Below are 15,255 nucleotides of genomic sequence, written 5' to 3' on the forward strand. Positions count from 1 at the left end.
AGATAGGAAAGGTTAGGTCTAATTATTTATGAGGAACCTGTCGCAGTCGACGACTGGCAGAAACCAGGCCGCGCAACTACCTACCTATTGTAAATTTTTCCCCTTATTGAATCATACGCATTTGTTGGGCAAGGGTAAAAATATCGAATAATTTAAAAATATCGAATAACGTAAAATAAAGTGGAGCTCCTAAAGATTAGTTGGGCAAGGGACTAATACCAACAGGATGGCTGTGGGACGTCTGCGAGAATAATGTAAAACAAAAGTGGAGCTCCTACAGATTTGTTGGGCAAGGGTAAAAATATAGAATAATTTAAAAATATCAAATAACGTAAAATAAAGTGGAGCTCCTAAAGATTAGTTGGGCAAGGGACTAATACCAACAGGATGGCTGTGGGACGTCTGCGAGAACTACTTACCTTGGCGGAGTTATTAAAGACCGGGCAAAATGGTGTTACGCGGCCCGGACAACTAAACTGTTGATTACAGTTTAGTTGTCCGGGCCGCGTAACACCATTTTGCCCGGGCTTTAAATATTATCCTATTTCAAATATTAACGGTGTAATTCGCATTCAGTATAGTATTAATAGGTAAAACACTTTTCAGTTGTAAATGTACACCCAGATATCCTTTTATTTACCTAAAACTTACACATAGCCTAGTGTAACCCTATATTTAAAGCCCGGGATGCAGTGTTACCATGCCAAAACACCACAGGCGGATGGACAGATGGAAAAAAACAGAGAGTATAGGTAGTAGGTAGTAGCTACCTGTACCTACTACTAGCCCTAGTAGGTAGTACCTAAGCCTAGCTGGTTACTAGTACCTACTAGCTAGCTAGGTACCTACTAGGCTAGTAGCACTAAATAACAGAAAACACACCGGTACCAAATGAAGCCCTTCCTGTTAAAAACGATTATAGCCTAATACTTCATAAATACTTAAGTGGGACTATTATTTGCGTTAAAGTAGGTAGTAGGTAGTGGATGACAGGTCTTGGGTAAAGTACCTAGGCTAGTACCTACCTACTATAGGCTAGGTAGTAGTAGTATTAGGTAGGTATGCCCAACAAAATTGCAGACGAACTCTGAAGTGGTGTCCTACACTAACTAGGTATTACAAAACTTACTGTGCGTGAACAGATATAGTAGAAATAACATCAATATTTGATTTAAACATAAAAATGATTGAGTGTGATTGATTACCGGATAATTTGGTACGTAGTTAACTATGGCAGGTTAGGTAGGCACGTGTTGTATGTTTACGTTGTTCAATAGACACATGACAAATATCACAGCTTATTCTGTATGGTTGACTTCAACCTGAGAATAAACGTAAGTGCTGCGTCGTCATAATGTTAAAACTACGAAATTGCATCAAAGTTTTATCATATCTACATGATAAAAAACCACTTTATTCGGAGTGTATATATAAAATAACCGGCTTCAATTTTTGGAGGACTTTATAATGATTTTACAGTTTTTTTTAATGCGGTTTCATGAAACTTTCGTACTTGTTGCCCCTGACTTTTATTTCAATAGAAGATCCCAAATATATAGTATTGTCCATGTTTTAACAATGTTTGATTCATCCGATTTCATTGATCCAGATCTCCCGAAAAATATGTCATTGTCATTGCTCGGTAGTTGTGATACATTAGTAAAACTGAAAATAGGTAAAGGATGAACATTTTAAAAATAGATCTCTAGCTGGATATTATAAGAAATTTATTAACGTATTTATTTTTTCAACCATCTGGAAGTACCTGTCCTATCTATATTTTGACATTAATCTGAGCTGTCAGAGGTCCCAGTCATGTTCTACATTCGGAATTCAGTGACTTAAAGCTCTATATAAGAAAACAATAGTTCTGTACAATCACATCGCATTACTATTTATATTAATTTTACAAATCCATTCCATGCAACAGTGGGGGTATTTTGTTCCATGATTATTTATAGATAGAATAGTAACCTGAAAACCATCATAATAATATTGCCACTATGAGCAGGTCCTTCCTTCTCACATGTTGTGAGGTAGATTTTTAAGTTGTAAACATCTCTTTATCCACTGTTCAGGGTTGACCTTAAAAATTACGTCGAGATGCCAGTAGGAAATGGAAGACTATTAGGAAATCGATCGTAAGTATATTAATTTTAATATTTATTGTGACTTCCATGGTAATATGCAGGGTAAACGGCAGAATAGCTAGTTGCACATACCACGTCGTTCTGTTGTGCACTCTGACCTAATGGGACAGGGCAGGGCACCCTTGGATAAGTTAGGTTTGGGTGGATCCCTGCTGAGATGTGCCTCCAAACTGCTTCCAATCAGGCGCTTACCATTTAAATAACTTGCGCAGTTCAGCAGAAATTTTACCCTTGCTAGCATATAACGAAAGGAAGAGGGCCTAACACAGGCCAGGATGTTTGTATCCTACTAGGTACGTACCTAGGCTAGGTAGCTAGGTACCCCTAATTCGCCTACAGCTCATTAGGTAACAATAACTCCAAATACAAAATTCCATAGAAGAAAAGATGCACAGCTATTTGGGGTAGTGTGCAGAGTAGTAGGCTAGATTGTTTTGAGAGTGCAACCCCCCCCCCCCCCCCCCCCCCCCCCCCCCCCCCCCCCCCCAATTTAAGACGTGGTATCTAGGGTAAGTGTGATTAGGGTATTACTATGTTCCCCTCTGGAATGCTTACTGCTAAACTGTTTACTAGACTGTTCACTATAGCTGGTTCACTTAAGGTAGATTCTAGGGTGAGCCCTATGCCTATGAGACGTTTGTTTGGCGGGCGCAGATTGGCTGGAAGCTGCCTACCTCCCGGTTCCAGCCAATCAGCGGCCGCCAAACAAATGTCTCATAAGCATACGGCTCATCCAAGAATCTACCTTAAGTGAACCAGCTACAGGCATTCAGAGGAAATATAGCTAGGTATAGCTAGTCTTTGTATACCTACTCATATACATATAGGGAATAGGTAGGTAGTACTATACGTATACCTAGCTAGGTAGATCTAGGGTACCTATCCGTGGCGGCCCAGACTATGGCAGTTGCGGTTTTTCTATGCAGTTTTACCTACTGAACAAGAATGTTAAGTAATATTTATTCGGACGACTATAATTAACCCCCAGGGGCCAGTACTAAACACGGCGAAATACATTGTACGCCCCAAACCCTTGTGGATGTCGTATCCGCGGTTGCGTTTCTTGCAGGATAATTATACAGAATAGTTCTGCACGAACTGCAAGGAACGTAACCGTGGATACAACATCCACTAGGGATTGGGGGCGTCCAATGTATTTCGCCGTTCCAGAATAAGCGTTGAGATGTGATTCAGGCGCGATCTGAATTTATTTACTCTATAAGAAATAACTGGAAATGAATTAAACTTTCTTGACCACCAGTTATTACCCCAACCTTGCCTATTTATACACAACATTACGCTTAAATTAAAATTAAATAAGTTCATAGTTAGATATCATACTGTATTAGACATCCTTTTTTTATTCTTAAATCTATAGTACTGCATAAAAAACTGGCCTACATCCAATGCGGCTGTATTACCAATGGTTGACCGAGCACCATAGGCCAAGCTAGGTGTATTATGTACTTTCTGTACTTGTTGCAAATAATAAAACACTGAAAAACAAGCCTAATTATGATAGTGAATTTATAAAATATTAAAAATAAGATGATAAATCAGCCACACAAATGCCTCTTTTATACATTTCAATCTCCTCCTTAAGTTAAAGTGTGGTTCTTACTGTATTCTTACAGTAAGAACCACTCTTCTCCTTGTCTGCAATGGCTGTCTAGGGACCCATGATTGAATCAAAATATAGTACAGAAAGAAACTAAGGAAATTATATATCTATATATATATATATATAATATTATATAAATATATATATATATATAGATATATATATAATATATATATATATATATATATATAATATATATATATGTGTGTGTGTGTGTTATAATTTCTGGATGTTTATAATTGATGGGTATGGTAATTGTAATTATATTTATTATAAATTACCATTGTTTTGTGGTATGTTGACTTGCGCCTGATGCTGGTATATTTACTATTTTGTATGATGTATGGCCTGTTTTTAGAATTCAGTACTATGATACATATAGGAAAGTAATGCTATAAAGGGCCTTAATACTAAGTGATACCCTAAAAGTGTACTGTAACGTTAACTTCCTCCATCAGGAAACCATCAGCAGAAGGTGTACGATGTCAGAAATGTCTAGAGATGGGGCATTGGACCTACGAATGCACAGGCAAAAGAAAATATGTTCATCGTGAATCAAGGACTTGTATGCTTAATAAGCAACTAAAACAAGAAGAGCAGGGACAGCAGATGGAGTATTTGTAAGTGTTGCAGTTATATTATATTATTGTGTTAGCCCATGTAGATTATGTGCATTGGTACAAATGTACTGTTCATATTAGTTGAAACTGTATCTGTTATAAATATAAATTGTTACGGATGGAACCTTTGTTGAACTATACTGCTAGTGGTAACTGGTGAAAGATACATCCAGTGTAAATACTGTATGTAATATACATTGTCTCCTCTGAAAAATCCATATAGAATCATTATTCACATTATACACCAATACTTTAACCTCTTATTTTGTACAGTGTGGTCTGCAGATGTCATGGCTGAGTAAAGAATTGTTGTTTGTACATTTTTTGTTCAGCTTTCAGACAAACAAAGATAACTGGCTAGAATGTGTACAGCATTAGGCATGTCATACGTGCAGTTCCAAAATAGAACAGAGGAAGTGTTCAGCTTACCTGTTGTTGGAAATTATTATATGTTCCTTAGTTTCCAGTTACAGAAAACATGATGACCCTATCATGTTAAGTGACCAATCATGCATGTACCCTTAGTCCCTACATGCAATTCCAAAGAACCAGGACAATTAGAAATCAGTTAGGACAGAATTTTGCCTCCAATCCCCCAGAGATAATTGGGATTCTACCAAATGGTTCTGAGTGCACAGGAAAAGTTCAGGGAGGTCCTTTCCCAAGAGTTCAAGGCTGTTGGGACATTATGAGCACCCTCATGAATCTACTGAATTACCCCTTTCCAAGAAGTGTTTTGAATCCAAGAGTCATCCCAACCTGTTGGGGTACCATTATTCTGTGAAGACTTTGCATAGCCCTCACAGTTCCTGTGAGGGGGAGGCTTTCCTCTAAGTTGCACAGAAATAGTCCTGTCAAGTCTGTGGTTTTTAGAAGTTGGCTGTAGTTTTTAGAAGTTCGCATTGTCTGAAGAGTATCTGATTGAAGCTACTAGCAACACATCATGGCCTTTCTTGTCCAGCTTCATTGAGATGAGCTATCCATCCAATCTTTTGTATGAAGTCTGGTATTTGGAGGGTTGGGGTCACTCATTCTTCTTCTTTTTTCCTGCAACAGAAACTCAGAACCTGTCCAATCCAAATCACTTGTAGTTATTGGTGCAAGCCTTGCAGTACTATCTGGATAGAACCTAACAGCTTAGGCCTTAGTATTCACACCTATACGTATTATTATTACCAGCAGGCGTATGGAGGAGTGCTTATTAAGATGGTCAGATGTGCATATGGGTTTGGCAAGAGGAATGGTCGTCCAGTCTGGGATAAGCACCCACGAATTCAGGAGTATTGCCCAATTCCTGGTTTTCTTTAGAAACCTCTTAGTTCTACAGGTATCAAGGGGCTGGGGGTCTGAAGTTGACATATCACCTTCACTTCATTCTGTGTATTAGCAATGTTGCCTACAAGTTCTTGGGCACTTCTTTAGGACTTGCGCAACAGGTTGTGTAGCTAACAGAGCTTTACTTGGACAAAAATGCAACATACCCAAGGTATGGCAGCATTCAGAATATGAAATAAAAGGGGTAGCAATGTAGGTGGCTACACAGTAGATTATCCTTTCTCGGGCTTTAGTTCAATGGTGTAACGTCTGTCTCCCCTGTTACAGTGGGGAGGCATAAGTGTGAAAAATTGTTATCGTTTTGTTTGTTTTTATGGTGTTTTTACATTGCATGGAACCAGGGGTTATTCAGCAACTGGACCAATGGCTTTACGTGACTTCTGAACCATGTCGAGAGTGAATTTCTATCACCAGAAATACACATCTCTCACTCCTCAATGAAATGTTTGTTTGTTTGTATGGAATTTTTACGTTGCATGGAACCAGTGGTTGTTCAGCAACGGGACCAATGGCTTTACGTGACTTCCGAACCACGTTGAGAGTGAACTTCTATCACCAGAAATACACATCTCTCACTCCTCAATGGAATGGCCGGGAATCGAACCCACGACCACCGAGGTGAGAAGCAAACATCAAACCAACCACGCCACTGAGGTGCTCCTCAATGGAGTGGCCGAGAATCAAACTCGCGACCACCGAGGTGGGACGCCAGGACGCCAACACCATACCAACCACACCACTGAGGCACTCTGAAAATTTTGTTACCTGGGCCTTTTGATGATAAAATTGCTGCCACAAACCTGTACATCCCATACTAAACAGGAAAAATAAGTTTTTATGTTTCCTACTGATATATTGACAAACTGTGAAAATTACTTTTCTAGGTGGCAACAGGAACATTGTCAGTCATTTCTATTAGATGATCTTCCCACCCAAGAGGTTCTAAGCCTGGTCAGTGACCAGCACCCACCTCTTATACGCATGAGTTGTCAGACACCACAGATTCCTTGCTTTACAATCTTTGATTGTTTTTTAACTGGTTTCCAGCTGGTGCTAGAAGATTATCCTATTGTTAAGACCTCAGGTTTGTTAGCTATGAAAAAGACAAATTGATTAAAAATTTGTCATTTTGTAAGAGAATCTGCATGTTCCTAGATATAAAAAGTGTACAAAACATGTCTTTTATCTAAATTACACCTCATCTGTCCCTGCATAGTCCCTGTTATCAAACGAAAAATGCTTGTTAGCTGGCAATGAGAAATGACAAACTTTTAAAGTAATTTTGTATTTTTCCTAACATACCAACACTTGGTCATTACATATGGGATTAACTTTCAGCTAGCTGGAAATGCAGCTGCTGAACTTTTGCAAGGTGGTAATAGCTACCAATGGTAGGAGCAGAAGCACCATTGCCATTCGACTTTCTTTTTATGTTTGAATATATTTGTTTTTATATGTATATTGCTGATATATTTTTTTATAATTTGTGTATACATATTGACATATTGAAACATTTCAACAAGATTCTTGCTACGTAGACATAAGTTTTGGAGCCTTTCTCCTTATATATTGTTTTACTACTAACTTTTTTGTTGCCTTTGCAGTGATTGGTTTGTATGTCTAGCAAAAATGAAAACTATCTTGAAAGTTTAATGTTTTAAGGTTGTTACTTTTTTCAGAAAAACAATGATAGCCATGAAAAAGAAAAGGCAGAAGTTGGAAAAACGAAGTAATTCTCATGATTCGGACTCCTCTAGTAGTTCCAGTTCATCATCATCATCATCATCATCGTCATCTTCCACTTCCTCATCTTCTTCATCCACGTCGGATTCTTCATCGTCATCAACAGATACAGATTCTGATTCAGAATCAGACTCTTCTAGTTTGTCTGACACCTCTTCTGACTCCTCACTTTCATCCTCGAGTAAAAAAAAGAAGGGAAAAAAGAGCCAGAAGAGGGTTTAATGATGTATGTATAGATGGAATTTTACATGCTGTATGTATTGTACGGGGTAATTTAGTTCACAGTACTGTATTCAGGATTACTCAGGATGTGATATATTGTGATAAACAGTACACTTTAAACATTTTGGGAACTAGGTTGTGTACCTCAATGTTTTCTTGAGTATTGAATTTAGTACTGTACATTGTAGTGTAGTGTGTATATTGCATAGAGCATTTGCATTGCAAATTTTCCAAGTTTTTATTGACAGTGAACATTAAGAATTTTTGGAACATGACCAATTGTGAAAAATATTTCAACCTAACTGGAATTGAATTTATGTAATTTCACTCTGCCTCTGTAAAATTCTTGAGCAGACAATGTTTTCACATACATGTACATGGGTCACTTATTTATATTGAACATGATCCATTCAAGCTCATTTATTTTACAAAGCTATGGTTTTTATGAAAGAAACCTTAGTACAATGTACCTGGATTTTTATATCGTAGGATATTAGTAGCAGCAATTGTTCCATTTTTACGTACATAGTGAGCAAAAGTTCAGTTAGATTGTTTTACTCACGAATTTAAACTAGTGTAGGTGACACAGTTAATACTAGTTTACAGGAACAAGGAAGCTTAAATTTTTTTCCCAAAAATAATATGCATTAATGCCCAGTGTGGGAACTACCGGTAGTTATAATGTACCTACTAAAAGGTACTTTTAACATTTGTTAAAATCCCTTCTTCCCTCATTCTGTAGTTTTCATGGTTCAGCTGTTATCCAAGCAGTGTCAGAAGTCTTTTGCAACACTGAAAATAAATGTAAAAATCTGTTATATGTGTTATAGTCAGTCAGTTTTCTCTCATGAAATGAGTGCAATATGCTTATTTGAATTCATAAATGCATTTTCATTAGTGAACTGCCTTTGTAGAGAGTTTGGCATAACATAAAACTGTGAATATGCTTCACACGCCATGTCCATCTCTCTTTCTGAAATCAAATAAAATTTAATCAGTAGAGAAGGAGTAAGAAAGAGTAGTTATGGAAGTAATTGTCTTGGCAATTTGATAACATGATGATGGTATTATGCATCCTCATTCAACTGATCTAAATTCTTTAAAAATACAATTTGCTTTTGAAAAATAATTTGCTCCATCACAAGCTTATTAATTTATCAATTTTTAAACATAATTTCAAACATCTACTACATTTTAGTTAACCCAAGTTCTTATGGAATATCTTGAATAAGTGCACAGTGTCTTCATCTCTTCTGTGAATAATGTTACCTGTTTGAATGCAAAATGGACTGTGGTATGTATTTCCATCTTGAACTTTGTTGAACAAACTTGTGCAGTGGAGAAAGATCAGTGACTGGTCTTCATCCTCCTGTCACTTTCTTTACCAAATAAGAGGCAACTGTAGAAGTCTGAAGCACAGTGGCTACAACTTAAAACTAGACCTAGTGAAATAAAACAAATATACAGCAAAAAAAAAAAAAAAAAAAGTGCCTTGGTTTCTTTGGCGCAATTGAGTTTTCTGCCCGGTGGGACCCAGCCCATAAAAACTCCTAGCCGCGTTTCACCGAAACATGGCCACTGTCCGTTGGTGGTCTATGTTTTTGGTATCTACAGTGCTGCCTGTATGATTATGGCTAACTTTAACCTTAAAGAAAATAAATACTACTGAGGCTAGAGGGCTGGAATTTGGTATGCTTGATGATTGGAGGGTGGACGTTCAACGTACCAATTTGCAGCTCTTTAGCCTCAGTAGATTTTAAGATCTGAAGGGAGACAAAGCTGGCACAATAGTTTTCTTTTACAGAAAACTACAAGGCTTTTTGGAATATGACTGCTCAGTTTTCCATTAATATATGTATATGCAGTGTTGGAAAAACCTTTAAATGAAATTTTGCTAGAATCTTCAACATTTTCAGTTCTTCTAATTACATTCTTAAGGAGTATGCCATATAATGGATAAGATTAATACATATATTAACCTGTTAAGTGTCCGCTCCGGATGAGCTCACTGCTAACGTACCGTCACGCTTTTTTTTGTAATCAGCGATCATAGCACTGATGATAGTTTTTCAAAGTTAATATTGATTTTTATTCTTATTATTCATACTGTAGTTAAGTGTAGGAAATTATTAAATGTTGGAGTAAAAAAAAATTAAAGTAAAGGGATCTCTCTCTCTCTCTTGGAGTCCAGTCACTCGGCAAAGAAAAGTCATTTTCACTCCCGCTATTGGAAGAAAAGTTTGTATCCTCATCACTGGAGGATTCAGAACCAGAGCTCTCATCATCAAATAGGTTATCAATATCAGACTCCTCATCTAGTATTTGACTGATCTCACCTGAAGAAATACGCTTCCTCTTTGGGACATTCATTATGAAAGACGCGATAACATATTTGTCTCGATAAACGCCCGAAGCGCACTGAAAGAAAACCAGTAGAGAGACGCAGTTTTCTAGCATAAGCGACCACCAGGAAAGAGTTGCCAGGCTGGAAATAAGTTTCCCGTGTGCTGAGTATGTTACCAAATGATGTTCCTACACTTTCTATACGAGTAAACGTATTATTACGGGGCTGACGGCTTGATAAGCACAGTTAAAGTCTTGAACGTAATATCCCGTTGAAGGCGCTACCGAGTAGATCGTGGTAAACGTATTATTACGTGGGTGACGCTTAACAGGTTAAAGGCCACCAGACAACCCAGTGAGTTCAGAATATTAACAGTGGTTTTGTGAAACTATTTATTAGTAATAATTTATTGCAATAAGAGGCAAATTGGTGATGGTTAGAGGGGGATTATAAGATTAGTGTGCATAATTCCATACAAGGCTTCTCCAACTATAGCCGGGGCATAGATCCTGAGGCCAGCTATCTCCTGGTTGAGTTTAACCATGTCAGCATCCATAACTGGCCTAAATACCAGGGATCCAAGAACTTTGATTCAACATTTTGATAAAATGTTCCACAAGAGAAATTAGTCCCATACTTGTTTCCAAACAAAGCCCCTCCAACTTCAGTTGTGCAGTGGATGCGCTGTTGCTACTCGATAACTTTCCTATTCCAACATTAAAAGTAAACTGGTAGTTCTTAATGGCAAACAAATTATTCAGTCTCTTATGAGAAAGATTTACAACCTTCATGTCTAGTGGTGATTCTCCAAATACTCACCCTGGGGGTGGTAAATGTGTAAGATATTTAAACTAGACTGTAGTAGATCTCAAGATATGAGGAAATTGATATGAGAGGAGAAAGACTTATGCACAAATATCCCAGAGTAGGGAGTCGGACTTTCTAAGTTCAGCAACTTGTCCTCTTCTAACAATAAGACAAGTGTCGATATAGGCTTCATGTTAGACCATTCAACTACAGTGGCTTACTTAGGGCCGATGTGATCTGCAGTGAGTTATGTGGTGTTTGATACTGCAGGGAAGATGAGAAAAGGTCTTCCATGTATTGGACTCCAGAAAACTATCTTTATAGGGTCGGAAACATTGCTAGTTACAAGAATTTTTTTTTAAATCAGGTACATATTGATCATGAGTTCAGAGATAAAGACCTGTTATATCACAGAGGTCTACAATAGAACTATGTTAAGTGGAATAATAACAAAGAGTTAGTAAGATCAATAGTATACTGTCCTGTATTAAATGTCCTGGGTAAATGATTGACTCCATTAATGTAGGAATGCTGAAGGAGGTTTACTGTAAAAAGAACAAGAGAAAGTGTATTGTACATTTTTTATCAAAAGATTGTCCTACTGACTTGGATGTAGGGATTGGTTCAAGTATAATTATTTTTTCTTTCATTCTTCTTGGAATTATATGTATTTTATAACAGAAAGGTGTATAATTAATATCCTTCATTCCAATATCATTTATCTACATCTTAAATGTCTTGATAATGAAAGTGGTTAACTGGATCCCTGTTCGGAATTAATTTGTTATGAAGTCATACCATTTTTTACTTGAGATCAGTATCCATTTTGTTCTTTAAAACTACTATACAGAAACCATACATTTTAAAAAATGACAGATTTTTAAAGTATGTAACTTGTATTTTTTCAAACATACAAACCTGAGGTCTTTACAAATGGGATTTACTTTTAGTGTGAACTGGAACCAACCGTTTAACTTAAAACAAGGTGGATATTGGTACAGTACGGTCCCCAAATTATACGAGAATTTGGTCGATCCACAGCCTTGCAGAATTGGAAATTTGCATATTTTGAAACGCATACCTATGAGAATACGTAATTCCGTTAGGGCCAAGGCAAATGGCAACTTACCCAGTCAAACTTTTTTATACTACTTTCAATGTACTATACTGTAATTTTTTCTAATATGAAATTGTTCTTATGGATAAATAACACATTAAAATGGTTTTAATAACTTGAAAAGGTTTAAAATTACACACACAATGGTGAAAACTCCCAATCGTAAACAATGCCATCATTGGGTGCAAGTGTATTGTACAATACAGTCATTTCCTTTAAAAAACCTTGTGGATCCTTTAAAAAACCTTGTAGATGGAATTTCCTCTACCTATTGTCTGCCAAAAACCTTCAAACTCCTCTATCTCATCCTCCGTGAAGAGTTCTGCTGAGGGAAGGCTTTGGAGACAGGCGGATCATGCGTGTCTTCACTCGTTAGGCCTAACAACTTGGTTACGAGCGCCTGTCTCAGTTTCTTTGTCCGGCATGGTCACTATGTAATCGTTTTCATATAAATTCATTCTATGATAAAAAAGAACTGATGAAAATTCAAAATTCGATATGAAATTACAATTTCTTAAAAAGAAATTATAAAAATGCAAAATTCAACATGAAATGACAGTTTCTTGAAGAGTTTAGATCGAACGATTCTCTCTCTCTCAAAAACATCTGCTTCTCTGTTAATCACTTTTACTAGTCATTTTCATCAAAACCTATTTCAACAATAGAAAAAAATAAATGATCAAAAGCCAATAGTTAGTCAAAACAAGTTGTCGACTGCTGCCAAAAAGGAAGTTGCTCCTTTCTTCGTGTTTAACTTAAGGGCAAGCTTTTTAGTTTTGAGAAAATAGGTCTCCCTCTTCGACTTCTAGGCAGATGCATACATGATGCGGATGATCAGATTACACTTCGCAGATCTGAATAATACGTATGGCGATGATGATGATGATGATACCAATAATTCATACACACTGCGCTATGATGTCACAAATGAGTGAGGTGGAGCCTTCCGTCTTAGCTAATGGCTGAGCAGAAGCCTCAGAGTACAATTTGCAGATCTGAATAATACCTATGGCGATGATGCTGATGATATCAATCATTCAAAATACACTTCGCAGATCTGAATAATATGTATAACGATGGTGATGATACTGATCATTCATACACACTGCACTATGACGTCACATATGCATGAGGCAGAGCCTTCCGTCTTAGCTAATGGCTGAGCAGGAAATCTTTCTCTCGCATTCCCCCTTGGAGGAATAATAGCTTTTTCCTCCAAGCATTCCCCCACCCCTTCTCTCAGATACCAGCGAACCCCCCGCCCCCACCAAAATATTTGACTCTCAGACTTTGAACAGCTTCGCAGATACAGAAAATCTATTTTGGAGAACTAGCGACCGCATAAAAGGGGAATCACACAATTAAAACACACATAATTCGGGACCGGACTGTAGTTGGATACTGACGGAAGGGGACGAATCCCTCCCATCCAGATGTTAAGCATTCACTTTACCTTTTGGTCCAGGAGGCAGAATGAGGGGTGGCTAGAGGAGGGCCACTTAGGTATGTAAAGACCTCAGGTTTGTATATTAGGAAAAATACAAATTAATATAAAAATTTGTCATTTGTTCCTACATGTATACAAACCCTCAGTCTTTATATATGGGAGACTTACTCCTGGGTGGGAGGATTCTGAGCAAATATCTGAAATGACTGGTAGTTCACCTCACCTGGGGCCTCTTTCCTGGTCATGTAAGATCAAAGGAAGATGACCCATGCCTCTGATCTGTTGAACATGTGTGCTGTTCAACTGCCAGACCTCTGGGCATTCAAATAAATGGAAGGTAATGTCATTGATTAGAAGATAGGCTGGGATGAACTCAAAAAGAGCTAGATTATAGACAGGATACTCAGTCATCTAGAATACCTGCATACACGCCCTTCTAGCATGACAGTTTGTTAATCATCCCTTAGAAAGGTACAAAAAGAGAGGGTAGGAGGCCAGTCACACACACACCTCCTCTTTGCAGCCGTACAATTAGGCGAGATGCTATCTATCCTCAAGAGCTGGATGATCTACATGACTGTTGAGCAGCCAACACAGAACCCGAGGAATATATGCCTTTCTTCAATGGGGCTAGTTCCAGGTAATACTGTGGCCAAAGCAAGAATGATTTGCCCAAGTTTTCTATACTGATGAGACATCCCCCAGACTTTCTAGATGGTTGGGGGCATACACTGCCAATCTCATCATCAGATTACACAGGATTCTGGGGATACAGATCTTACTTGAAGGTTTTCTGGCTACGACTCAGAAGTGCACGTTTTCTGACACAGTAGTGCCATCTCCAACATTGCATATTTTATAGAGAATTTACAGATGTCTCAGGAAGCAGTAAGAGAAATATGTAAGATTTTTCATTGGTTCTGGATATTAATCTTGGGGGGCCTAATTTAGAACAATGAGAGGTAGAAGTGTGCAAGTTTAGATGCCTGTCCATTTAATCAAAGCCTTTCTACACCTGTAGCTAGTGTGTAACACAAACACAACCAGGACTCTTCAATGCAACCTGCACTAGAATGAGGATATGTGGTATGAATGTATAAAATTTACTTTAGCACATGAAGTAACTTCATCATTTGAAGGCAGGAAAGTTTTTGCTGTTCCCCAACCCTTTTTTTTTTTTTTCAATGTGACATTCTCCAAGTCACTCTATTCCCCATTTTTGTTAGCTGGTCCCCTCCTTCATTCCTACAAAGAGTTTCCTACAGGCTTGCAAACTTCTTAAATTCTCATGGTTTTGGCTTCACAGATATAGCCTTCATTTTACTTTAGCATACTGGGATCCCTTACGTGGAGCCTTCATTTCAATCAAACGTTTCCAAGGATTTTTTTAGCTACTCGATCCTCCCTCCTGAGTTGCTTTTTGGGCCACACTTTAAGTACTCCTCTACTACTCTGTTGTCAGCTGGTCCTCAGTCTTGGTCCAAGTTTTGTTACCTCAGTGGCCTGAGTCTTGGCAGTGAGTGGTCTTAGACTTATTTTCCCATAGAAAGCAAGCAGATCCCAGCACTGCTACTGCTGCTAATGTGATTCTGTGAACCAGTGTAGACACTGTCTGCTGTTCAAATACTTTTGCATGTCAGTATGGGCAATGCCAATGCCACTTGTGCTACTCTTCATATATAAACATGCCTTACTTCCAAGTGATCGGGTGCTGTCTCCCACAATTTCTGTTATCATTCTGGCCTGGTGTAGCCTTGGCTTAAAAAAAGAACCAGATGTTACAGCAACCCTGAAGAAAACACCAAGCATCTGATGAGTCTTCCTGCTTCTAAAATACTGTACATACATC

At 37.9% G+C, this 15,255-nt stretch overlaps 2 protein-coding genes across 3 annotated transcripts in view; one reads left to right on the forward strand and one right to left on the reverse strand.

The window, feature by feature from the left end:
* LOC135198151 (uncharacterized) overlaps nt 1-1,321 on the reverse strand; it is a 49,687-nt gene extending 48,366 nt beyond the window's left edge. Inside the window, exon 1 of the mRNA XM_064225641.1 lies at nt 1,206-1,321. The gene's annotated coding sequence lies outside the window, so the exon portion shown is untranslated. The remainder of the gene's footprint in view (nt 1-1,205) is intronic.
* The window catches only part of LOC135198153 (zinc finger CCHC domain-containing protein 10-like), a 46,042-nt gene extending 34,516 nt beyond the window's left edge, over nt 1-11,526 (forward strand). Inside the window, exons 1-3 of one of the 2 annotated variants that reach the window (XM_064225643.1) lie at nt 1,990-2,141; nt 4,230-4,391; nt 7,406-11,526. In XM_064225643.1, the coding sequence (XP_064081713.1) occupies nt 2,104-2,141; nt 4,230-4,391; nt 7,406-7,691 (486 nt within the window). In that variant the 5' untranslated portion in view covers nt 1,990-2,103 and the 3' untranslated portion in view covers nt 7,692-11,526. Of the gene's footprint in view, nt 1-1,989; nt 2,142-4,229; nt 4,392-7,405 lie in introns of those variants that run through there. The other variant, XM_064225644.1, reaches the window with a different exon arrangement.
* The last annotated feature ends 3,729 nt before the right edge of the window (nt 11,527-15,255 follow it).

Source organism: Macrobrachium nipponense, chromosome 21 (genome assembly GCF_015104395.2).
Source record: "Macrobrachium nipponense isolate FS-2020 chromosome 21, ASM1510439v2, whole genome shotgun sequence".
NCBI lineage: Eukaryota > Metazoa > Arthropoda > Malacostraca > Decapoda > Palaemonidae > Macrobrachium > Macrobrachium nipponense.